Source organism: Rhopilema esculentum, chromosome 17 (genome assembly GCF_057945365.1).
Source record: "Rhopilema esculentum isolate cy_ngs chromosome 17, ASM5794536v1, whole genome shotgun sequence".
Taxonomy (NCBI): domain Eukaryota; kingdom Metazoa; phylum Cnidaria; class Scyphozoa; order Rhizostomeae; family Rhizostomatidae; genus Rhopilema; species Rhopilema esculentum.
The window spans coordinates 3,224,823-3,250,251 of record NC_142831.1 but is presented as its reverse complement, the minus strand read 5'-3'; the positions used below and the strand labels follow the sequence as shown (position 1 = coordinate 3,250,251).

Genomic DNA, 25,429 nt, shown 5'->3' with positions numbered 1-25,429 from the left:
ACCATGATAACATATATCAATACAAATTTTTTTCATAAAAATTCTTTGAAATGAGTTTCAGTTACATTGAGTGCAAATATCCGGTGTCAAAGATTTCGGTGGATTAATTTCCAATGGAAAAAATTCGGGCTATATTTTTGAAATTTCGGTGTAAACTTCGGTGAGAATTTGAAAAGTTTCGGTGGAAGGAAATAATTTCAGCGAGCATAGAATCAAACACTTTTTGTAAGTTATTTCTAATTTCAACATAAAATTATCTGGAACGCTAATTATCATAAAATTGTCATAAAAGTTCCAAAAATCGAATTCTTTTTGTCAGCCCAATAATTGGAACTGAAGAGTAGGCAAATGCCTTCGTCAAAAGTCTGCCCCCCCCCCCTTTGTCCCATCACAATTCTGGTTCCGGGGTTTCCGGGCTGGTTTCTGAGATGTATTTTGCTAGGAGCTGCGCAGCCAGTTTGGTGCCATATTGCCCACAAAATGTCGGATAGCAATTATCAAAGTGCTGACACCTTGGACCATTCGGGTGACCAGTACATCAACGAATATGCAGAATATAGTGAAGATCCTTTGATATCTTCTCTAGATGCCACTGACATTATCACATCATCACAGGAAACATTAAACGAGGGTAAGAATCTTTTGATCGGCCTTCAATCTTTGCCCACTTCCTCTTGTTTTGTAGGATTTTTTAAGCGACCTGATAAAGAGATACATCATATGTCTTTCATAGATTTAGACTAAACAACGAGCCTGTATTTTGATTCTTATCACAGATTTAGGGACAAACAGGCCCTGTACTACACTTACGTTCAAAAAGTATTGGGACGAATTCGATAAACGATTTATGGCGTTCCGTTGGATTCGGTTTTGCAACGGAAACTTTTTCAGATTTGGGCAGTCATTCTACAAATAATCTAGGCCTACGTTTCCCCAAAATGGAATAACAAGTTAAGAAAATACTTCAACTTATGAAGCATAACCAAGAATTACACAGGATTCTTTCGATTTTTCTGATTATAACAGCAAAATATGCAGAAGGTTTGTATATGGCCTAACAATATGGCAAAGCCACATGACCTTCCAAAAATTTTAGAGCTGTCCAAACTAATACAACTTTTTAATTTCACGTTTGCATAACAAAAAAAAATATAAAAGAAAATATAAAATCAAACTTTTAAGCTTCAAAAATAAATTTACTTCATCAACGAAAATGCTACAATTTTATTAAATTATTGCATTTATTCAAGCTACTTTTAAAATTGTGCAACATTCAAGGAGAAGCCATTGTACTCATCGTCGATGATTAATTTTTGCTTTGAGAGAGCATTTTCTTATTATAACGCTGGAAAATTTGTATTTTTCATGACTTTATAGCCATGTTTTTGCTTATGTTCCATTATTTAGCTTCTTTTTACATGACAACATGATGTCTGGTAAGGATTCAAACCTATTACTTCGCAGTTCCCTCAGAAATGACCTTTCGTCCCTTGGCGTCAAAAACTTCTTCGGTCTGCCAACCCTTGGTAAATTTTTTACTGTTCTTGTACGGAAAAAAATTTTACACACCAGAAAAGCTGCACTCAATGAGCAGCTGACAATTGATGCAACTCAAAGCTGCACTCAATGAGCAGCTGAAATCCATTTGCTTTATTTTAGTAGAAAGCAATTTGTAAGCGCTTCTCTTAAATCAGTTCTTGAGTTTTCAGAGCTTCCATGTTTTCGTCTCGAGACCCATGTCTTGTGAAAATTTCATGGAAATAGCTGCCATACTTTTTTAATGAGAAGGATTTAAAAATAGTCTTTCCAAATTTGTTGCATAAAATGTCTTTGAAGTTTTGAAGTGTGTCCCAATACTTTTTGAACGTGTATATGTCTTCCATAGATTTAGACTAAACGACGCGCCTTTATTTTAGTTCTTATCACAGATTTAGGGACAAACAGGCCCTGTACTAGTTTTATTAAAAAGTCTTTGCATGTCTGAAAAAGGGCAGATTCATGTAATATTTTGAGTAAGGATAAATTAAGATCTAAACTATATGCGCTTTAGGTCAGAAATGTACATTATCATTAAATAAAAGTAGAAAATTATCATGTAATTTTATAGTTAATAGAAGAGAGGACCTCCCTTCCATTGACAGTCAATGATTGGCTGCAAATTATATTTTTATCCAAAGCTTAAAGTGCCTATGAAATGAAATTTAATACAAAGTTTTTTTGAAACAAATTGAAACTTTTACGTATTGTTCCAATATAAAATGAAAAATGGCTCAAAAATTTGCCCAGTGCTTGGGACTAAGTCCACTATTTTTCAAACCAATTTGCCAACTTGCCCTTTGGCTTGATCACAAGGATGGCTTGTGTATCACTGTTAACCATTTGTTTTGCCTTTAAAGTTTTTATAATTTCATTTTTATACACAAACAGGGCTACTGCTGTGACAAAAATAAGTCAAGGTTTCTTGTCTATTAGTCCTTCCTTGAATTATATATTTTTGGTCAGGAAAAATGCTGACACTGCTTGGTCAAAGATTTTTTGATCAAACTAGTCATACCAACCTGTTTTCTTGATAAAAAAATGATACAGCCATTTCAAATTTAAACCCTGTACTTTACTTAACAATTGCTATATATTGAATTTCAATATCTAAGTACTGTATTTTCATTTTGTATTTGCTACTACCTACCCTCTCAAGGTAGTATTCTGGGACACCAAGAAGCTATGCTTATTGAGCAGTGCCCTGGTCATAGTCCCCACCATTCCTAGACCAGAGACTTGTGATACTATGCCAGACACTTAGATAACAACCCTAACCACTGCAATCTTCATACCAAATAGTTCTCGCTAATTTGTTGTCCTAAGCCATGTTTATTCTATTCATTGTTTTAGATTTAAGAGAAAACAGAGCATTGTTGCAAGCTACTGTCTTTGTTGAAGATGCTATAGAGGTATTTACAGCTGTTGCATTGAATTACAAGGCTTCTCTTCATTTTTGCATTCATCTCTGCTTGCTGCCTCAACATACAAACTGCAAGTTAAATTACACTTACGTTTGAAAAGTATTGCACCACTTCGATGAACGAGTAATGGCGACAGAATTGTAAACAATATGACCTTCAAAGTTCAAACCACTTTTGTGAAGCCATTAGACATCATTTTAAAGTTCAAAACCAATCAAAAAATGTAAATTCTTTATAGGCAAGTTTCAAAGCTTGGATTCTTATCATTACTAGCCTTGAATTTGCAGAATGTGACACTTTTACAGCCGTTTTTTAATACCATTGAGGCACTTACGTGTCTTTGTTCATGAGTGTTCATTGCAAAAATTTTGGTAGTTGAATTGAAAGAGAACAATTTGTTTTGAGAGCAATTTAGGAGAGCAATCTGTTGCTCCTCTCCAGCATTTGAGAAGAGCCGGGAGGGGAGCAAGGGCTATTAAATGGCAAGGCCTATTCAATCTTGTTTGTTTTCCAATAAGGGGGTAATGGTTTCTAAATCTTTTAAGTTTGAGCTTTTAAGACTGTAGTTGCCTCTAATCTATTTTTCAATGCCCTGCAAAGCCTTTTGATAAGTAAAAGTGTAAAATGGCATTTGTCCAGGCCAAGGACTGACCTAAAAAGTTTTAACAGGTGGTTTCCTGTGTAAGGTTGATTAATGCTAACTACCAGGGTTGAGAATTGCAGTAAAAAGGGCTGAGTTTGCTATGTAAAGTTGTAGTAAATGTCTTTTATAGAGTGTTGGCCCCCTTACCCCCATCCTTAGCATTGCACCTGATAGTCTTGATACCTGAATTAAGCAAACAGGGATTGTAAATTTCACTGTAATCAACCACCGACAGAAGACTTGTATGTCATTTCTAAATATTGTTTTGTTTCCTTTTAGTCAAGTTGTGTGTCAATATCTTGTGAATAATCTTCCCTTTTATCAAATTTTCCACAATTGTTTATTATTTTCATTGCTCAGCTTGCCCTTGATTGACAGTTTATGTAGTATTTAGAATAATAAAAAGCTATCACCAATCACCATGGCTTTTTAATGTGAAATTGTCATATGTAATTTTTCACACAACCCTGTGAAGTAAAGCTGTTATATCATTGGCATAACAGATGCAAAACTTTCAGCCGGGCTAAGATGGATCTTCCCTGAATATCATTTCTTCATTGAGAAAGAACTGCCTGAATGGAGGTTTAAATGCGGTAAATTGTCCTGATTTATGGGGCTGCAGCTCTCCCAGGCTGGTCATTTATCATTACCAACTGAACTATTTTTACATCAATTTTCCTTTTGCCACTGCATGATAAACTAAATTTCTGTATTTCTTTGCAGCATCGTTCTGTGTTTCACAAAGTTGATACCCGATCATTGAGTTTATACAGAATCTATCACTCTACTTTGGTCAGATGGTAATTGATGATTTGTGTTAACTGTGACTTTTCCGTCCTTTACTGGGTGTCTCGTATTTCAAAAAAGCAATAAGTTTTGTTTTGCTAATGTACAGGAAAGACAGTTTCTGCTGAAGCAAAGTGACAAATCAAAATTCAAAATAGTTTTGTTCATATGGCATCCCTTTGAGGCAAAGGAAAAGTATCTTGCAAATATCTAGCAACCTTGAGATTCTTTTGGCTTGACATACTGAACAACTAAACAAATGGAAAATGAGGAACACATATGAATTTCCACTTCTTCAAGCATATGAAGACATACATTTTTGGCATTGAAAATGGTTAAATTGCAGTGCTAGTGCACACCAGTTATGTTTGTTTTCTCCGATCCTTGTTTTTAATGTATTCTCCAAAAAGATTCAATTCTTAGTTTTGCATCTATCTATGCATGTTTCCATTGTTAAAATCAGGTGCATACTCTGTGATGAACAGAAATATGGCTCAAAAGAAAAATATTTGTGATATAATGGCAAAATATTCACAACCACGTTACTGGTGTATTGTAGGAAAATAACTTTTCAAATTCACAAGTTTAGAAATCCATTTAAAGCCTTGGAAGAAAGTGAATGGGTTTAAGATATTTACCAATTTTAATGTGACTGGACTTGCGAAAATTCTCCATAACATCTTAAAAAGATAAATAAAGTTTTTGCGTTTTCGCAATGATTGCTTGTTTTGATTTATTAATAGTATTTGCATATTCACTTAAGCATTTTGGCTTTTTTATTCCAGGATACTCCGTATAACAATCTCTAGCCTTTTAGCCCTGGCATTCTTTGAGTACCCATCATCACTAACGTAAGTATCTTGATAACCTAGAAGTTTTTTGCAATTTTTGTTGTTTTTGAGTAAAAATATATGCTTATGTGACCATATCTTAGCCAATTTTGTAACACATTCAACTATTTTACCACATTTGTAGGACCTTGAACTTTACAAACTATAAGGCTACTAGGGCAATTTAAGCTTAAATCAGGCTAAAGCTAGGTCAGGTTTTGACAATCAGGTTTTGTGTATAATTGATATTCATGAAGGATAAATATCAGATGATTTTGTGTACAAAAATTATTGCCTGATATGAACAAGTGTTGGTTTGGATGGAAAATACCCATTCACTGCCTGATTTTTTATTCTTTTTGCTTGTATGCTATAGCTCTAAGATACACATTGCCAGCGTTTTTTCAATTTATTTACTTCTGTATTATTTTGTATCCTTTAATGATTGTTTTTACTTCTATAGGATAAGTGCAGATCCAAGTAAGATAAAAAATAGACCAAATCCACCATGCGGTCTTACAGAAGCAATTGAATTGTTTTGCCTTTTGATACTTACTTGTGACTTTACATTTAAGGTAAGAATTTTTGTCAGTTTGTCAATATTCAAACATTGTACAATCATGTTTAAGTTTTGAAATTAAGCACTAACACAGTGTATAATTGAGGGTATTTTTGCATGGGGCGGACACTTGGTCAAATTTTGGGATGGGGGACAATCCTATTGTTTTGATAAGATGACATCACATTCCCCATTGTTTTTAGAACAAAAGACCATTGTCCTCCAGAATATTAGGAGGCAACTGCCCCCTTTGCCCCCCCAGGCATCCACCACTGCTTTTTGCCTGCTTTTGATAAGAGTTTGTTTTTTTAAAGATCTTTGCAATTGTGCCAAAAGTAGCTGATTCACAGAATTATGCAGAAAACTAATGCTTGGCGTTGAAGTAATTGTGGTCGAATATTATTATGTAGCAAATATTAAACACCGCATTACGCCGAGAATAGACAAGAATAAAAACACGTAAATCAGTAAAGGCTAATATTTTGCCCCGGCATACGGGGCTTTTGCTCTGATGAAGCCCCGTACGCCGGTGCGAAATATTAGCCTTTACTGATATACGTGTATTTATTGTTGTTTATTCTCGGCGTATTGCGGTGTTTCATATTTGCTACATTTTTATCGACTTTTCGCCGCAAGAACTCCTTGGAGCCCGTCGAGCAGCCTGCTACAGTGGCCTTTTCTTCATTCACACAAATATTATTATGATTGGTAAAAATGTGCATGATAACTATTTCCATGTTTTTAGTTTGTTATGATTGGGAAGAGACAAGCAAGGAAATCCAAATGGCTAATTGGATATTTCTTTGTGCTGTTTATTTCATATCTTGATCTAGTTGTCACATTTGGTTACAAATGTAAAGAGGTTTGTGCAATTTTCTACATTTTACGCCTGATTTTAGCAAAAACTATTACAAAGCCCATAGCACATTTAGTTTGTACATTAGTCATGAAAATATAGATAGGCCAGCTAAAAAGAGAATTAATAAAAATTGTCTATTGTTCACTGGTCTGTCAAAAAGTGCTCGATGCCTTAAAAAGAAGAGCTCTACACACTTTTGGTGTAAAGAACAAAACGGTTCAATTGATTATAATTTTTTTCTAGCATTACAGAATTAGACGTCTTTTGAGGCCATTTTTCATCTTGCAAAATTCTTCAGTTATGAAGAAAACGGTGAGGCCAGCTTTTATTTTACTGTATATTATTAATCTAGTAAGAATGCAACTGCTACTACAGATTCAAAATACGATGCCGTTTCTATGTTAAAATTATTAACTAGATGCATCTGGATTAAACATGTAGTTTGCTTCCAAAAATGAAATACGACATCATAGAGAACGTAAGAAATACGTATTTGCATGTTTAGATATTCTTGTTATTGGTTTTAGTGTCAGTTAGTTTTTTAAAAGCATATAAGGTTAAAAGAATAAAAATTATGTTAAAGGAAAGTTTTCACTATTCTTGATTTGATTGGGGTATAAATAATCAGGACATCATTGTAGACATTTTTGCCAATTACGCATAATCTTATTATAGGTCCAAAGTGTCAAGCAAACCATTCCAGAAATTCTCAGGTAACCCTAGACATTAGGCCTTACATTTAGGCTCCGAATATTTTTCCATGCACTTTTAAAACTCAACCAAAGTTGAGGTCAGTAATTTCTGTGGCTATTAGTAACAACGCTCTCATTTACTCGATAAAACAACAGGATATCGGTCTGTTGTCGGTAGGTCAATGATGGGTTATCTGTCGGTTATTGGTCTGATATCGGTCGTTTGTCGGTCGGTTATCGGTCTGATATCGGTCGTTTATCGATCGGTTATCGGTCTGTTATCCGTCGGTTATTAGTCGGTTAAGTTACTGTCGATCTGTTTCTCACTACAGCCATATATCTCACTACATTTAGTTCTCACTGTATTTATTTTTGGAATATTTGCCATTTTCAGTTGTTGTTTTTAAATTATGTTACTTCAAAGAGTTGATTTCCATTTGCCACCATTCTCATATGAAATTTGAGCTTAGTAAGAAAACAAATTCGACAACCATAGGGACCTGTGGAAATTTCATACCCATTTTTGGTTAGTATGTACCTAGTTTTAGCCCTTTCTTACGCCCTTGTCACAATGATTTTTCGAAGAACACTCCAGACTTGCAAATGGACCTACGTGGTGTGCGTGTTCTCATCACATTTGTCGCCTTTACATGCCTGTTGATTGCAGCTAGTATAAATGATGAAACTTTTTAAATCTACTTTAATCATCCCTGCAAATCAGTTGTCAACAGCCTCATTCTATTTAAAAAGTAACTCGATCTCGTTTCATTATAGTGTCCTGTTTCTGTTTGGGCTTCATCTGTTCTTCTTTACGATGTTTGGTATGATTTTGTTCCCACGAAAGAATAATGTATGTATTTCGCTTACTTGTCATTTAACTGGCGTTTTGTACTGTTTTTTAATCATTTATAAGTCCCATAATATCAAACCCGTACTGTCAATTCCTGCCATTCAGTATTTTCCCCTCAAAAAGCCTGTCCCGTATGAACAACTGTTTTACCGCCCTTGTCAGCAGGGCAATTGTTCGAAATATACTCTCTTCGAGAATCAATTTTTTTAAAAAATCATTTTGAAAATGAATGCATTTGCAAGAACGAAGTTGAACGATAAGTATGATAGATTGAGTTGGTTGGATGAATTTTATTACGAAAAGTTTATAGGATGAAATAAGATACTTTTGTGTTTGAGTAAAAATTTTGCTGCTGATAATTAGACAGTTCTATACAAGATCTTGCGTTTTTTTTGAATCAGATAAAATTGGTATTCTTTTGTATCTAAAAACAATAACGACCTCACTGCTGACAACCGAGTGAAATGTTACACATAGCATGATATTTCATCCATGAATAAAAAGGATAGAAAATTAGATGGTTTGATATTTATATTTGTTAATTAAATTTCTTTTTTCATAATGGTTTGGTTTTCTTTTTTTTAGAAAATGATTGATTTTCTATCTGATTCTGGGGAAGGGAAAGAATATTTCAAGGATTTAGGCAGCTCTATTATCAGTCTTATTGTTCTTCTCACAACGGCAAACAACCCAGATGGTGTGTTGATTTTTTTTAAAACTATGAAATTTCTGGAAGATGTGGAACATTTCTTCATTTTACATAAATTTTTTTGGTTTTTTTTTATTTTATTGATATCTATTTTTCTATCTAAATTTTGTACAGTTTGCTATAAAAATTTGAATTGTTCAAACGTAGTTACAATTCTTCTAGAGATCTTCTAGTTTTTCGCTTTTTAACCATTTTCAATGTTGAATTTTGTCTTTTGGGTTGTAGGGATGGGAGAACAACACGCGTATCAATGGATTCGCACGAAAATATTTTTGTATCTTAGTTATGATTTAGAAGGCTAAGTAAAAGTAGTTCCAGAAAGAAAATAACAAGACACTTTTGATATACTCTGTTTTGAATTTAGCTCAGTTGCGAGCTATCATAATTTCTTATTAAGCAATGATCTTTGATTAGGTTGATGTCCTAACAAATTTCTCTCCCTGATTTTAGTAATGATGCCAGCGTATCAGCACAGCAGACTTTACGCTGTATATTTCATATCATATCTAGCTATCGGTAAATACCCTTTTTACCTTGTTTTCAATAACAGCGATGTGTTTTCTTGCAGTTTACATTAATACCTTTTCTCGCAATTTATTATCTTCACATTGAATGATTTATTCGAGTTTTACATCAGTGACTTTGGAAAGTGTGTTTTTGCTTTTGATTAGGTTTCTTGTGGTTTCAAAAGCTGGTTTTGAAGTCGGTTTATTATGTAAGACTAAACATATCAAGTGCCTAAGAAAAATTAATTTCTAACGTTTATATTATTGTAAATGATAATTCTTAAGTGCCTTTAGATGAAATAGACCAATTCAACTTAACAGTCGCATTTTAAATAAGCTTCGAATACTTTTGTAAACAACTTTTTTGGGTCAAATTGTTTTGTGCAAAATTTTTAGACCCAAGATTCGGATTAAGAGCGAGGATTTTAGTCTACTTTGAAGTTTGATATCGTGAGCATTATAGTAATGCTCACGATATTTATTTTATGACGACATAAAGTTAACAGAATTAATTTTATATATTTTTGAATATGTAAACTTTGAATTGGTTATTCGCAAAAACATTCGTAATGATAATAATAATGATAATAATAATAATAAAACTATTGAAGAAAGATTTTTCTTTTCTTGCAATGGTTGTCACATTATGTTTCACCCAATTGGCATCACTGAAATTTTTCGACTGTTTTTGGATATGGTCGAAACATGCCTGATGTTTATTTTGAATCAGTTGCAAAAAAATTTCATGAATTCAGCAGTTTTTTTGTATGACAGGTTTATACTTTTTCATGAACATGCTGCTTGCTGTCATTTATAACCAATTTCGTGGATCGTTCATGGTAAATACATGTTGCTTTATTTGGTACTTTCAAGCACCTTTATGAAACTGACGGTTTTTTCTGAAAATGATCTCTTTAGGTTATTTAATTGTCCTCGTTGTGATGACTTCAGTTTAAAAGCGAAAATTTTCACTGATAGATGAAATGCTCATTAGGATGCTCTTGGTCTTGGCACAGTCACAGGCTCCTGGTTTATCAGAGCACAAAAATGGGCCAGACATCACGACTTGTGACCTTGATGAATGATGTTATTATAACGCAAAAGCTGAAGTAGCCACAACCTTGCCACACCTTTATTTCATTTTGAAGAAGGTTTTAAAGTTTGGAGGATAGGAAAATCACTTTTGTGGATGTTTTATGCAGTGTTCCAATGCATTTCTTCCAACAACGTGACGATAAGAAGCATAATAGAACCTGATATGCAGTTTGTGCAGATTATTAGAATCTGGCAGCTATCCTTTTTATACTTGAAGATAGAGTTGAAAATTTGGTTAACGGTGGTATAAAAACTGCAGTCTTTGCATCAGCAAATAACGTGAAACAATTAGTACCTCAATTAAAGATTAATATAGTCAATAGAAAAGTCTTTGGCAATGAAAGAAGTAAGCATGTTAAGATCATTGTATAACCAGATATTGAATATTTAACCTCGTTTCGGTTGCAGCGCTCCATGCAAGCGAGTTTCGTCCGCCGTCGCCTCGGTATACGTGCTGCATTTGAAATTTTAAAGGGGTCTGGTACCTATGGCTCTCAGTTGCATTTTCCAAGGTAAACGTTTGTAAATAAACCCAGGTTTTGCAGGAGATTTGAACCACTTAAGTTGCCAGAGTTATTGCTTGTTTCAAATGATGAATCATTATGACTGAAAATGTCTTAAATATCTTGTACTAGAATCTCTTTATCAGGACCTACGCCACTGATCCTAAACTTGAAGGGCCAGCAATATGAATAAATTTTCCTCTTGACCCCTCTGGCCCCAATTTTGAAAACATTTTACTGACGCTGGTTTACTTGTGGATTTTTGCTCAATGTATTTATTTAAATCTACAGGTGATTTTAATTTTCAAAAGGCTTTGGCCCCCTGGCCTCCTGTGGCATGGGCCCTGTTTATGATACTATGGTGACTTTAAGCTAGGTTTTCCGCTTGAATTTTTTGTTATGTTTTTGGTTTTTGACCATGTTGTCATAGATGTATATTTCGAGCAGCCATTTGAGTTTAATTCATCTATTATGACCGTTGTCTGAATCTCGTAATATTAATTAAAATTGTTCACGCAATTAGAATTTTCAGTATTCAACTATACTGATTTCGTTGTTTATTTCATTTTTCAGTGATGCGGTCAGCAAATATTCAGTAAAAAGACTTCTAGACCGAGTCAAGTTTTCTAGAAAATCAAGATATCTTCCAATGATGCTTGAGGTTTGGAACTTAACGAGCGTTTTATTCTCACAAGTTTTCTGAATTTCGTATATTTTCCCAATTTTGTGTTCATTTCGTATTCATTTATCGTGTAGCTTTTTCCATGTATATGCTGGCTTTTAAATGGGCTAGTCCTCTCTGCCTCCACTTGTTAGCCGTTCCTGTAGCATTTCTCAAGTAGATTGTAGTTCATATTGGATATAAATTGTTTTTTTAAGAAATACATAAATTTATGTATTAAATGTTTTTTAAGAAATACATGTATAAAATGTTTTGAAATATTGCCTTCTTGACTTCTTATGATTTTATAAGTATTTCAATTCAAATCTAATGAAAGTTTCTGTTTACCGGTCTGTCATATAATACTCGATACAGAGATGTGCCTACTTTGTTCGCAGAACAGGGCAGTGCTTAGTTGCAACTCCGATCTTCACGCTTAATGTAATCAAGTTAACTTATGTTAATAAATGCATATTTATACGAATATGTCGAACTACCTGTACACTCTGTAATGCAAAGCGTTTTTGTAGAAACTCAGTGAGATTGACAGCCATGCTATAACTGCATGTCAGTTCCAAATGGTTTTTGATGTCGTATTTGAAGACTCCGTTAAAAGGGTAGGAATGTTCGTTACGTTTTTCCTTTTTTCTTGAATTATTCTCTTTATTTGATCTACTTTTATACTTGTTTTATGAACTCCATCATTTTCAAGTCGTATGTGAAACTATATCTTATTATGAAGCGTTGATGATAACAGCACGTTGTTGCTGAGCAATGTAAACCTGTATAAATATGATATTATTATTATTATTATTATTATTATTATTATTATTACAAGAAAACACAGCAAGTATGCTCCTCTCTTATCTGGTTTACAGCGGCAGTTCAAATGTGTCTCCTTTGTTAATCTTTCTATGAGCTCTCTTGGCATCTTCGGCAATTCCTGCAATTCATTCTTCAAAATGTGTGACTCTCTCTCCATCGATCAGCAACAAAAACAGTATCTCATTTCTAAACTTTCCAACATTGCCATCCGTACTACGTACTACATATTTTGTTGCAAAAATAAGCCATGGACAAATCCGGAATTACATCCTTTTTAACTTTATTTGTTTTATTTTATTTTTCTCAGTTTTTCCTTTTACCTTACGATTGTTATAGTTTTTTCTTGTAAAACCAGGCTAGCCAATTGCAAATTACCTTGTAATAGTGAGATTTGTAGTTGTAGTTTAAGTTGAATTGAAAATAAAATGTTTCCATTATTATTATTATTATTATTATTATTATTATTATTATTATTAGTATAATTATTTGTCAAGCTTTTATCCTTTTCCTTTACTTAAACTTTTTTGAAAGATTTAGAATGTTTCTTCGTTTCATTTACATTTTTATTTGTCACATATTATCTTATTATTAATCTTTGTTTGCGATATATTATCTTTTTAATGCACTCTGAAAAGTTAATGGAACTATAAACCGTCAAAGCATAACTGAATAACTGATTGAAAAATGATGTATCTAGGCTTTTCTGCAAAACTACTGGTCAGTGCAAAAATTATTCAACTACCAAATTCAAATTTCAGCTAGTAAGAAATTCCAGCTAATTGATAATATTGATCATACTTATAGCGTTGTAACGAATGGAAATAATTGGCCAATGCATTATTGTAATTTATTAACAGTTGTAGTTCCCATCAGCGTGAACCAACTGCAGAGGTTACAGCTCTGTGTTTTTTGCTGTTAGATATTTGCCAACTGACTGAATCGAAATCAAGCCATTGTGCCAGCCAGTGTGTGAATTAAAGAATAAATGCCTTTATAAAAGCTTTTGCATCTACGAAAGCTCTGACGATCCTTCAAAAGTAATATTTTAATTTAATTTAATTTAATTTTAAAATTCCAATACATACAAACATCATTCAATATGTAACAAGTGATTAAGATTATATAACAAGAATACAAAAGATGAAAAACAGAAAATTGCTTTAAATGAATACAGAAAATTGATATTTGTATGCAGGGGAATTTCTTAAGGAGGTTACGTTGCATGATGATAAAGTTTTGCAAATAGAGTGATAATGAAATACTTTTTGATCCTTTGTTCTATAAAGCTTTTACGTTGGCCAGGGTCGTTTGTAATGGCGTCGTAGCAAAGATTGTTAGGGACAATCACTGCCAAAATTACTTGGAACACCTAACACTTTGCCCTATGCTTTTCTATTTTCATTCGTTTTCTTGAATACTACCACTTCCGTCCCCCTTTCCCCCCAAAACAATGTTGAAAGAATAGAAAAATATCAAACAATCCACAAGAAAAAGCGTACTCCATAACCCCTTTCTTTTTTCTATAGTAAATCAACATTGTTCCTAAGGGGGAGAGGGGGATGGCTGAATTTGCCTTTGAAAACTTACGTTAGTGTTCCAAGACTTTTGGCAGTGATTGGAGTTCTGTTGGAAGTAGCACATGACTTTTAACAAGATTCATGGTTTTCTTTTAGCGGCCTCCTGTACGATCATTTGAAAACGGGCTGTTGAAAAGACTTCAAAAGATAATCAAGCATTCCTATTTTCAATATTTTGGAGATCTGATGGCATTTTTTAACGCATTCGTCATCACTGTGAGTTTTGACACATTTTGGCTATCTCACTATGTTTTTACATGTTGATTAGAATATTTAAGACTTTCCAGTCTGAATACACAGATTCGCTTTACGGAATCGTAATGGAAATACTTTAAACTTCTTTGCGTTTATTTTCACTTGAGATCGAGGACCAGAATTCTAGTCAGCATGCAAGTTTTCATTTTCTTAGTGGTTGTGATATCTAATGAGGACGTAAAGTAAAAAGATTTAGGCATTTGACCCTATTTAATGACTGAGGTTGGAAAGTGTTATCCGAAACGATTCTCCGGTCAAGTTTCCAAACTTTATCTACAGCACAACCACGCTCAGTTTAAGAATTCTTATTCTAAGGGTGTCGTTGATATAAGGACAAAAATATTGTTCAATTTACTTGGAAATAATTTCAAAAAAACAACTCCGTAAGTTCAATTGGACTATTCATAAGTAATTTAATGGTAACACTCATCTGAAAAATGGCAAGGTGATAACAAGTTTGGCAACTTTTATTTTCCAACTTTTTACTGTTTATTTGCTTGCGAACAGTACATATCAAATACCGTAAACCTCTAATAAATCCCCACACTCGAATAAGCGCCCCCCCTCGAATAAGCCCCCATCTAAAAGATCATTTTTGCAAATAAGCCCCCCCTCGAATAAGCCCCTATGGGGGAAGCATAATTGCAGTATAGTATTGCAGAATTGCAGAAAAGAAAGCCCCCACAGGACAACATACAGTATTACTTCCTTTGACTGAAGGAATTATAATATTTGTTAGTTCTTTGTTAGATTTGTTAGAAAAATTATGTCGTTTTTATGTCGACCTTTGAGGAAAATTTTATACTTTGAAATAAGCCCCCCCCCCCTCGAGTAAGCCCCCCCGCTCGAGTAAGCCCCCCCCCCTCGAATAAGCCTCCACCCGAGAATTCATTTTTGCAAATAAGCCCCCGGGGGCTTATTCGAGGATTTACGGTATTCCTTTTTAAAGAAAGAAAAATGCAACAGGAGAACCAATGCCTCCTTTTATTGGGAGTAACTTCATATTTATTTATCTCTTAACATTAAAAAGGAAGATTATTCATTGTCTATGAAGCTCGCAAAGAGCAGTTGTGTTTTTATTCTTTTATCAATCAATGATTTTCCGTAGATTGAGCTGGTCCAGGGAAAAAGCAACCCAGAAACAGGAGCCTCATTAGTTGTAAGTTGTTAACTATTTTCGAACTAGAACTCTTGACAGTCAAAAATACTGTAAATCGACGGAATTTCTTGTTTAATAATCTAAAATGAGAAAGTGAAAGTTTTAACAGCACAAGTAACATTGCTTCTTCTTTATTTCTAGAAATTCAATCTTTGTTTTATCATATACTACGCCGTAGAACAGGTAATGTTTTAAAAACTTACTTTTTTATCTTTTGTCTCCATTTGCAGTAAAATTTTATAGAAAACTTTCTCTAAAAATGTTTGAAAAGTTCTGTTCACAGTGGTCATAGTGAGCGTTTCCTGCAATTTCTGTTGGTCTTTCCCCGTAGATTTTATATAAATCGACGGTCCTTTTTGAAGAATAACCATACTGCAGGCAAAAATTTACCATATCCATAAAAAACTATTGATATTTTAAAGCAAAAGTTGCGTTTTTTCTTATACGTGGTTGCTCATGAATGACAATATTTTATTTTCAAAACCTGGTAAATTTTGGATGTAATTGTTTTCATGATTAAAATATTTTCGTAGTTTCTTCATTTCAATTGAATTATCTGTCCCCAGCACTATCCTACTCAGTATATATACTGAATTATCGAAATTAAAATGAGTTGGCAGAATCTTTAAAACCTTTATTTATGTATGTTAACCTGCTAGTTTGTGTTCTTTTTAATCGTCATCTTTATTCTGACTTTCAATATCTACCTTTCAGGTTCTACTAATATATTTCATCGGAAGAAAACGATACTTTTCCCACAAGGTATTTATATATATTTGATAAAATATTTTTTAATTGATTTCTTGCGTATATTTTTACGAATAACAACTTTCGGGACTCTTTCTGCTTCCAAGATTATTGCAATAAACTGGTTGAATTTTGGAAAAAAACATATAATCATTGCCCAATAATTTTGAACTCGCAAAAAATAGAACATTTGTTCAATTTATCGAAAAAATAGACAATTAAAAGTTAGCATGAACAGATATTATATAAAAGTGGTTATTAATCTGAAATAGATTCAATTCAAATGATCAAGATATCATAATATCATATTATTCTTTATGTGGCATATTTTAAACTACTTCACTAGAGTAGAATACAGACAGAGTACTCGTGCCAATGCAAAAGATATTGTTTTGCCCAAAGTACAATCCGAAGCTGGCAAGAAGGTCTTTTACTTTCAAGGAGCAAAGATTTTTAATAAACTAACAGACGAAATGAAGTGTGAAACTTTAATTTCAAGATTTAAGACTTTTTGTGAAATTTTTAACTTTGACTTTTAAGATTTCATTTTCATCATGTATATAATTTTCATTTCGGTAATCCATGTTTATTTCAGACTGGTCCTTTATTGATAACAGCACGTTGTTGCTGACCGATGTTAGCCTGTATAAATATGATATGATATATTATTAAAATATTTTTTTTTTCGCAAGTCTTTCAAAGTAAACTTTGCCATATTCTTTTATATTAAGTATCTCTAGCTAATTTTGGCACCGCTCATTTTCTTTAGTTATAGGTATCAGGGAAACAATTTTAGGGGATTTTTTCTTTATAATAGTAAACCCGGGATGACCTCACCTTAGGTTGAGTTTTAACCCATGTTCTCACAATATATATTGTTTTATTTGCACTAGTTTATATAGAATTCTCCCGTTTTGCTGAACCCGGACTGCAATTCCATCCCGGGATGAAATGCGCATGTAACCGTGCAGTTTTGTAAGCCGCGGTAAACTAATGTTTTCACATTCTTTTTAATATTTTAGCATATTCTGTTTGAATTTATGGTTACTTTGCTGTTAGTGGTAAGAGTCACTTTACGTCGTAGATTTCATTATTTCTCTGATTATGATTGAATATGAAAACTTCAATGACATGTTTTATACTCTATGTTTATATAGGACCTGAAATTTCTTAAATTTGCGGCTTAAAGGCAATCTGTCCCGTTGTGGATTGGTTAACGAGAACAATAGCTGGAACAATAACCTAAACACAATTCCAGCGCTCCGCCATTTTTTTTACAATGCGATAAATTAAAGTGGGACTGTAAACAATAAAAAATCCCTTTGTTCTTATAATCAATCAATGTCGTGAAAGATTGCCTTTAATTTCTTCCAATTTTAATTCCGAAAGCGCGAATTAGCAGAATCATAGCATTTGTAATTAAGTTTTTGCAGACAGGGAGCGTGCGTTTAGTCTCTTCATTCTTTGGACTCTTCAACTATGCGAGGAGCTAGCAATCACTGAAATCGAACGCCATTGTCCCTTTTACGCTACTTCCGAACGTTACGTTACGTTACGTTACTTCTGACCTGTACCTGGATATATTTCCCGTTCAATTTGTTTTTCTCTTGTTAAGACCCCTTTACTCCCAAAGGTTTTCAGCAAATACAGGCAAGGAGATCATCTAGGAGATAAATCGAAACGATTATACTTTTACAGTTTGTATACATAAAAACTTGTGTTTACCTAGTTTAATTTAGTCAAATGGCTTCATGTTTTGCGCCCTTATATGTTATCTGATATATTTATATTATTGTAATATATTTCTATACCTGCGATATATTTTCAATTTTTTCAGGTCGTCGAGGGTGTCTATTTGGGGTTTTACGGAAAGCAGCTTGGTTCTGGGTAAATATAAATCAGACGTATCTAGACTATGAAAAATAATAGTTGCGATCAATCGTTCATAATTGATCTTCCGGAAAGGCGTTTGGTTGAAGGAGACTGTTAAACTCAAAAGTGATTCTTGTGTAGGAAGTGTTCACCCTTTCTCAGTAAAGAGCTACAACCCAGTGCAACAACAGCGGGTATAAAGTCCCCATGGTGTTACTGTTTGAGGGAAGGGTTAAAGTGACCAAGGGGTAAGAGCCTTTGACTACCATGCACAGGGTTATGTGTTCGGGCTAATGTAAGGCCTGCACCCTATTCATCCTGCAACAAATGGGAACCCAATGTCAATAGGTGGGTAAAGGAACAAGGAAAGGATATAGCCCCCCTGCCTTGTAATGCCGATCTTATGGTTCTTTTCTTCACTGTCTCGTGACCTTTTCTGTGTTGCAGTCGGTTTTCTATTTGCAGCCTTTTTAACAGGAGGCGAGTATCCAAGTACTGAGTTAAACTTGGATTTTGAGCAACAATTTATAGCATTGCAGTCAATCCTTTAGCCACATCATCTCATGATAAACGGAATTTTAGGCCACATAATAATTTTGTTTATAACAGATTCTATTTTGGTCTTAATTGCTTCTTCCTTCTTTGTCAGGTATATAGATATTCGTAAGAAAAGCGAAGAATACGGATTTTTTTCAGCATGGAATCTTTTAAGGATTACAAATATGTTGATTATCGTTAGACTTTTTCGAATCATTCCAAGTATCAAGGTAAATTTTTTGTTCTCCATTATTGATATACTTAGTTTGTTGCTGTGTTGTTTTCAGATAGTATCGTAGCTACTTGGAATAAATGCATCTAAAGTTGGCTTGCTAATTGCGACTTGTAGTGCGCTAATTACCGCCATATGTAAAGAAGCGTCGTGGACATTGATATTCTCTTACCATCAGTTTATGATATAAAACTTTTAATAAATTCTTGCATCACTATGACGTCATAGTCATGCCAAACCTCTTACCAGACCCCACCACAGGTATTCCTTATTGTAAAGTTTCCAGATAAGCCTAGGTGCGCAAGGTACCCCATTTGGGAGAACAATTTTTACTACCCCTTTTTCAAAACTTTTAACGTTTAAGCACATATTTGTAAAACCGCAATGGGTACCTAAATTTCCCTGGTGTTCAAAACCTGACCATATTCCTCAATATATTAACTATATAAATTGTTTCCGCGGGTGCTTTCTCCGTTAAATTTTCAATTTAGGTCACTTCATGTAATCTTTCTCAAATATATCTTCATAGCCTCTTTATGAAATATTTTCCTTTATAGCCTCTATCTCTTGTTGCTGGAACGTTATCGGACTTAGTGAAAAATATGAGACCATTTGGAGGAGTAATAGTTGTAAGTCTTCAGCTGTTTTCTAAACAATTTGATAGAAATAAATGAAGATGGACTTTGAATTATACGTTGTGATAAAGTAATATTAGTTCCTTATGAATGTTTTTGTGTTTGATTTTAGCAGCATTAATAACTCATAGAATTTTCTGCCAGTAATGAAATAAGGGGAGTATATTCTGTGGGAAGTATCCTCCAGAGCTTTCATAAAAAAAGTCAAACTTTAATTTATTTTATGTTAATTATGTCCTTTCAATCTTTCCAATATTGATGCATATTTTTTATCCTAGGTAATTTATTATGTTTTTGCCATATTTGGAATGATGCTATTTCAAGGCAATAGCCCAAAGCCAGATTCTCCCCCACGGTAACATTTATGAAAAAAATTTGTTTCCTTTCACTGTTCTCAACAAGTAAAATTTTCAGAGTAAAATTTTGAAAAAAGCTACACTTAGTCATACTCGTATTTATTCCGTTTGTTGCAATTCTAAAGAGCTCAGCTTCTTAGCTTTTATTATTCTAAAAATCTTCATGGAATTGCTGCTTGCAAATCTCTATACTTCTTCGGAACTCCGACAACATGTCGCCAAAGATACCAGATTCCCTTATCGCTCTCGTTATATATTTCACAATCGACAGCTTATCCTGCATGGATAAACAATACGCAATTATTTTTGGCTGATATACAATGTTATATGAATGACGTCACTGTATATATCGCTTTTCAGAAATTACACATGTGGTACATACGAGCAGCTTAACTACTATTCAAACAATTTCGACGACTTTGGTGTAAGTATAGTTAGGCCTCTTAAAGTATATTTTTGTTATAGATTTGTCTGTTGAAGTGTTTTTATTGTAGATCAAAGTCATATTTGGCTTGTTCTCAGTTAGTCTTGAATATATCCATGAACTGCTGTTAAGATATACCCATGTGATGTATTTCGTTTTTCCCGCAATAAGATGTTGAAATCTATTGACAACATAAGTAGACAAAATTTGGTTTTTTTTATGACACGATCTATTTGTAGAAGACCCTTTCTTAAGATGACTCCACGCGTTGATGCAATTTTTGCATAGTGTTTCTGGCCATTCGGCCTTTGCATTAAAGTTTCACATCCTTCGGTAACAGCTGCATTATCAATGTACATGTTCTTGAGGTCTGATCATTTTTCCATAGGCTGCGTTAGTGGTACTTTGGGATGTGATGGTAGTTAATAACTGGTATATCTTCCTCAACGCCTACAAGAAAACAACATCAACCCCGTGAGTACTCGCATGCATTTGAAGCTTTTTGGATTGTGTATAGCTTTCTCTCTTTCATTTTTGTTTCTATTTCTTTTAAGATGTTCTGATTCACTTTAGAATCCCCAAATGCACGGACAAATGTTTCTACAACGATAACGTTTCTCTTTAGAACATATTCATAGTGGTAGTAAGAATTCTATTGACCAATCAATCACTTCCATCTATCACTCCAGCCAATCAGTCAAATCACTGCAATCAACAGAGTTACATTTTACAGCATACTGAAAGCGTTAAAAACTGCTCCTAGATCTTTTAGGTGTAGAAACACCGTGAAAAAGTGATTCTGCCATTGGACAACATCTTTTAGATAACACTGATTGTGCCAAAGTCTATAGTGACGACATGTTTTAGATAATTGGCAGAGCCCGTTTGTCCTTCCATATAGCAGTTTTGGAATCGATCAACATAAGCACGAAAAAGCCGCTATGGTGTAGCAAAGGAGTTCTTTTTTGCTCTTGGACTCCAGTGATGATTTTCCTATAGGACTCCAGTGCTCGGGTTTTTTCTTGGCCTATTTCGATCCACAACTGGGTATATACTTGCATCTTTATCTTTCGGAAGAAATGTTGTAGTAAGCACACAATTATAATGTATACTGAGTGATCCAGTAGTAGATTGACTGATTTTGAAGGGGCTGTGTCACGGTTTTGTAAGCAAACCAAAAACACGGGATGGTGTTCTGACGCCTCAATAACCGCGATAAATTATATTTTTAAGCGTATTAAATGAAAAAAGAAAAGGAAATTACAATAACTTTGCTTTTGTATCGATTTTCGATACCAAATGTGAATGGCAATAATTCTAGGCTAAGGAAATGAAGCATTATTCAATAGAAGTCGAAAATTAGTCTTTTCTCTTGGTTAATGGAACTAGAAACCTTGAAACGTAAAAATTACTCCAAAACTGGGCTACAGATTTTAAAGAACGCTTTCGCTCATGATTTACATCAGCAAGTTAAGCTTTTTGGTGTGATTTCTGTCCATTTTTGCTTGCTGCTCACTGTGATTGGTTGTATCCTAGCTTGTTGTATCCTTTGCAAATCCATACTTTATCGAAAGAAATATGCTGATAAAACTGAAAAAGCTTTTGTTGTTCGCTTCTTTTCATAAAACATACAACAATGCAAAAGCTTCAAACGATGAGCCCGAATATGAAATACTGTTTTATTTCAAATTCATTTTCGTATTCAGCGCTTGACGTTTCACCCAAAGAACTGTCATTCAACTGGCGGTTGCCACGCGGGATGTCCTGTGTGACACAGCCCCTTTAAAGACACTGTGTCCCGACGCATTTCCCTGGCCATTTAAATTTTCAATTGGTTGGACTATTCAAAATACCGATTGTTAGGTATCCAGTCGGCAATGTATAGCTAATACACCAATTCGACTTACGACCTCGTTTTGGAAATTTCTCCAAACTTAATTATACGACTTTTTTAAGCTCAGATCTGGTTTTATCGCCATAATTTTAGGGCGAATACAATTTTTCATATTGCTTGAGCTTGTATTTTAGATTTTACGGAGAAATGAAGTTTGAAAACTTGTAAGGGATTTGACCGCAAAAATCGTTTCGGGGGGAAACTTTACCCCCCTAGTCGCCAATCACGGTCAAATCCCTTGTAAAATTTCTATCTTTATGTTGTCATTAAATCAATATCGTGAGCAATACCATAATGAAAACTTCCAAGTAGATTAAAATCATTGTTCTCAATTCGAATCAGTGGTCGAAAATTTTTTTTACAAAAGAATTTGAAGAATTTGTCAAAATGAGGCCGTAAGTCGAATTGGTTTATTCGCAATGTTTCTCCATCATAAACGCGCTGCAAAGCCTCTTGTTAACTCTGAAGGTGGACCGACGGTGCCTATGCTAGGAAATATATATACACAGTCGTGGATCGAAATAGGCCAATTAGAAATGCGAGCACGTGACTGTTGAGGTTGCGTTCAACTGAACAACAAAGTATCGATACCACTTTATCAGTTAGATTCAACAGCCGTGTTTTCTTCACAGACATAAAATAAAAAGAAAACTGTTTGACATAAATGATACAGCTGTTGTAAGAAATGAAAGTCATTGCGAAAATTGAACATACAATTCGTGCATGTAGTATCTGGAGAATCATTGTCCTTATTAACATGCACAAGATTTTTTTCGGGCTTGCCAGGAACTTAAACACTACATGGGCCCTTTCTTGCCACGGAAAAATCTCCCATATGAAATCGTTTCCTGATAGACTGAGATTTCTATTTAAAAGGAAAAATTATGAAGAAAGGTTTCTCTTTACTAATATTTCCGTACATAGCAGCAAGCAGGGACATCGGAAGTGACACGAGGTCTGAGAAAATGGCGTACTTTTCCAAAATGTCTTTATAGGCCACTTTTGAAAAGGGTATTTCCCAAACGGTGGTTCCAAGGTCCGATTGTGATGTTCCTGTCATGGTATTTTGTTTTTTTTTGTAGAATCAACCTTAATAGTGTAAACATGTTGTTCCTTTTTAGTTGGTCTCAGGCCTACTTTATTATCTGGTGGTTTGTCTCTGTCGTGTTATGTGCAAATCTACTCATTGCTCTCGTCCTTGAGGTTTGTTCAATTCGATATACATAATGACGTAGACTATGATAGCTTGCACATATTTCTTTTGTCAAACCGAATTATTTCTATTTCTGAACTATTTCCGGCGTATTTTTAATTGTATGATGTCAGTAAAATTTCCTTTATACTTTCTCAAATGTTTCCATTTCTGTATTTGATAAATTTACTGATCTTTTTCTTTTCACTTTTTAAGGCTTTTTTTACACAACTGGAGAAAAATCAAGAAAATTTAAGAAGAAAAACGAGAAGAAAATTTGCAACGAACGAAGAGGTATTTTCAAGCTTCTAAGAAACGTTTGATGAAAAATAATAACTTCCAGTTAGGTTTAAGAAATAAAATTTTCGAAAGCACTGTTAGTTTAAACAGAGCTTAGTTGTTTTTTTGCTCAAATTTGGGGCTATTTGTTTTCTTGGAAGAGTTATAAATTCTTGCATTCGAAGGGAGGGGGTTCAAATCCAAACGTTGTCTGCTCATGATTTTAGTTCCCTACAATTTCACTTAAGAATTTCTTTACGCTTTTTATTCAATTGTATGTGTTCTTAAAGCGTTCTGCTTTTCCGCCCTCACAGGTATTTCTATTGAAAGGCAGATTCATTAGGAAGAGATTTTCGTATTCTATATGTCTTTTTCCTGAACCTGTTGGATGTTACCTCCGTTTTGTATTTCTGACAATGTTTAATGTTTATGAAACTCATTATCTTCTTAAATGGTTAGCTTGATGATTGTGTATATTGTTTACTTTGAAATTATAAATCTATTGAAGGTTAAATCTTTCATATTTTACCCGTAGACGACACGCCACTTCCGTGTTCATCAGATGTTCCGGAACGACATGCGAGAGCCTGGTGAGGATGAATTGCTAAACGAGTTGAACAAGCAGCACTATTTACGACCGTACATAAATTACCGTCCGATGAGATTGCTCGACGACTGAGCAGGGCTTCTTCAAACAAAACTGGAGATTTCAATTTTTTTGTTGATTTGCCTGCTATAAAATCTAAATGAATGTCTGCTACACAAGTAAGAACAGAACCCTTACTTTGGCATCCGTTTCCCGGATCCTAGCATGATTTCTAGAGATTCAGATAGTTGTGAGAAAATTAATGGACGCTATAGAGTATCATTATAAGAACTTTGTGCTTTTTACCTATCATTAACAGCTTAAAGAAGATTCTTATCTAGAAGATGGGTCTAATTGCTTGTTACCTTTAATAACATCTTATTGTTTACCCCAAACATCATGCGTTACAGATATTGACTTTTTCTTTTTCAACCACATGGAAAACTTTGAGGTTCAATTAATAACTGTAAGTTGTGTTTTGATATAGATGAAATATCGATGCTCAACTATTGATCATAGTTTAACCAGAGTAGCTTCCGTATTTCGCAGTTTTAGACTCTCGTTATTTCCATTCTAACTTCAGTTTATGCAATTATGCATCAAATAGATCTTCAATATCTGGGATTTCTCTTTAACCTGGTAATAACTTTTGCTATCCTGTTACCTAGGCCAGATTCACATTTTCTTGTAACTTTCAGATTATTAACAAGCAATTTTATAAACAAACCTCACAAACAATTCACTAATAAAAATTGTTTGTGGTTTTGTATCTGACATTACGTCATACTTACCTCAATGGCTTCACATTTCTCTACACCTTTCAGTCCTTGATCAGTCTGCAATAACTTTATTTCCATTATTCCCAATAAATTTTGTTCAATTACTGTTTTCTGAGTTCGCCCTTGGTAATTTTCAAACAAGTCTTATATTGACAAATTCATTTCTTGATACGCTTATTAAAGCTAGATAGATAGCTTCCTAGAAAAATATTTAAAAAGTGTAAACAGGATCCAGAAGTTATTATGCAATGGCTACTAGAAGTGACAGGGATACAGATAAACGTGTAAATTAAAAGTATTATATTTGATTTTTATGCTTTTTTAGTATTTGTAAAATTTTGTGTAAATCGGTGCTTATCGGAGTAATGACACCTGGGAATTGGCTGTAGTTTTTATTAATTTTATATTGTAAATAATCCATTCTTGA

At 33.9% G+C, this 25,429-nt stretch overlaps 1 protein-coding gene across 1 annotated transcript; it reads left to right on the top strand.

Annotated features, from left to right (window-relative positions):
• The first annotated feature begins 444 nt into the window (after positions 1-444).
• Positions 445-25,429, top strand: LOC135683588 (two pore channel protein 2). Its single transcript, XM_065198893.2, has 29 exons — positions 445-631; positions 2,890-2,948; positions 4,327-4,403; positions 5,175-5,240; positions 5,683-5,794; positions 6,524-6,640; positions 6,881-6,949; positions 7,313-7,350; positions 8,104-8,179; positions 8,765-8,876; positions 9,339-9,404; positions 10,169-10,233; positions 10,898-11,001; positions 11,566-11,653; positions 12,184-12,270; positions 14,152-14,271; positions 15,419-15,469; positions 15,611-15,652; positions 16,184-16,231; positions 17,239-17,277; positions 18,054-18,103; positions 18,738-18,855; positions 19,415-19,486; positions 19,771-19,847; positions 20,209-20,272; positions 20,661-20,746; positions 23,288-23,369; positions 23,575-23,652; positions 24,173-25,429. Exons 1-29 carry the CDS (start codon positions 481-483, stop codon positions 24,314-24,316), a joined length of 2,358 nt encoding a protein of 785 aa, XP_065054965.2. The 5' UTR covers positions 445-480; the 3' UTR covers positions 24,317-25,429.

Excerpts from the sequence above, each read along its gene's own strand:
- LOC135683588 (XM_065198893.2), top strand. The coding sequence starts at position 481 with ATGTCGGATAGCAATTATCAAAGTGCTGACACCTTGGACCATTCGGGT. Across the intron at positions 632-2,889 it reads ACAGGAAACATTAAACGAGG|ATTTAAGAGAAAACAGAGCA; the intron begins GTAAGAATCTTT and ends TCATTGTTTTAG. Across the intron at positions 9,405-10,168 it reads CATATCATATCTAGCTATCG|GTTTATACTTTTTCATGAAC; the intron begins GTAAATACCCTT and ends TTTGTATGACAG.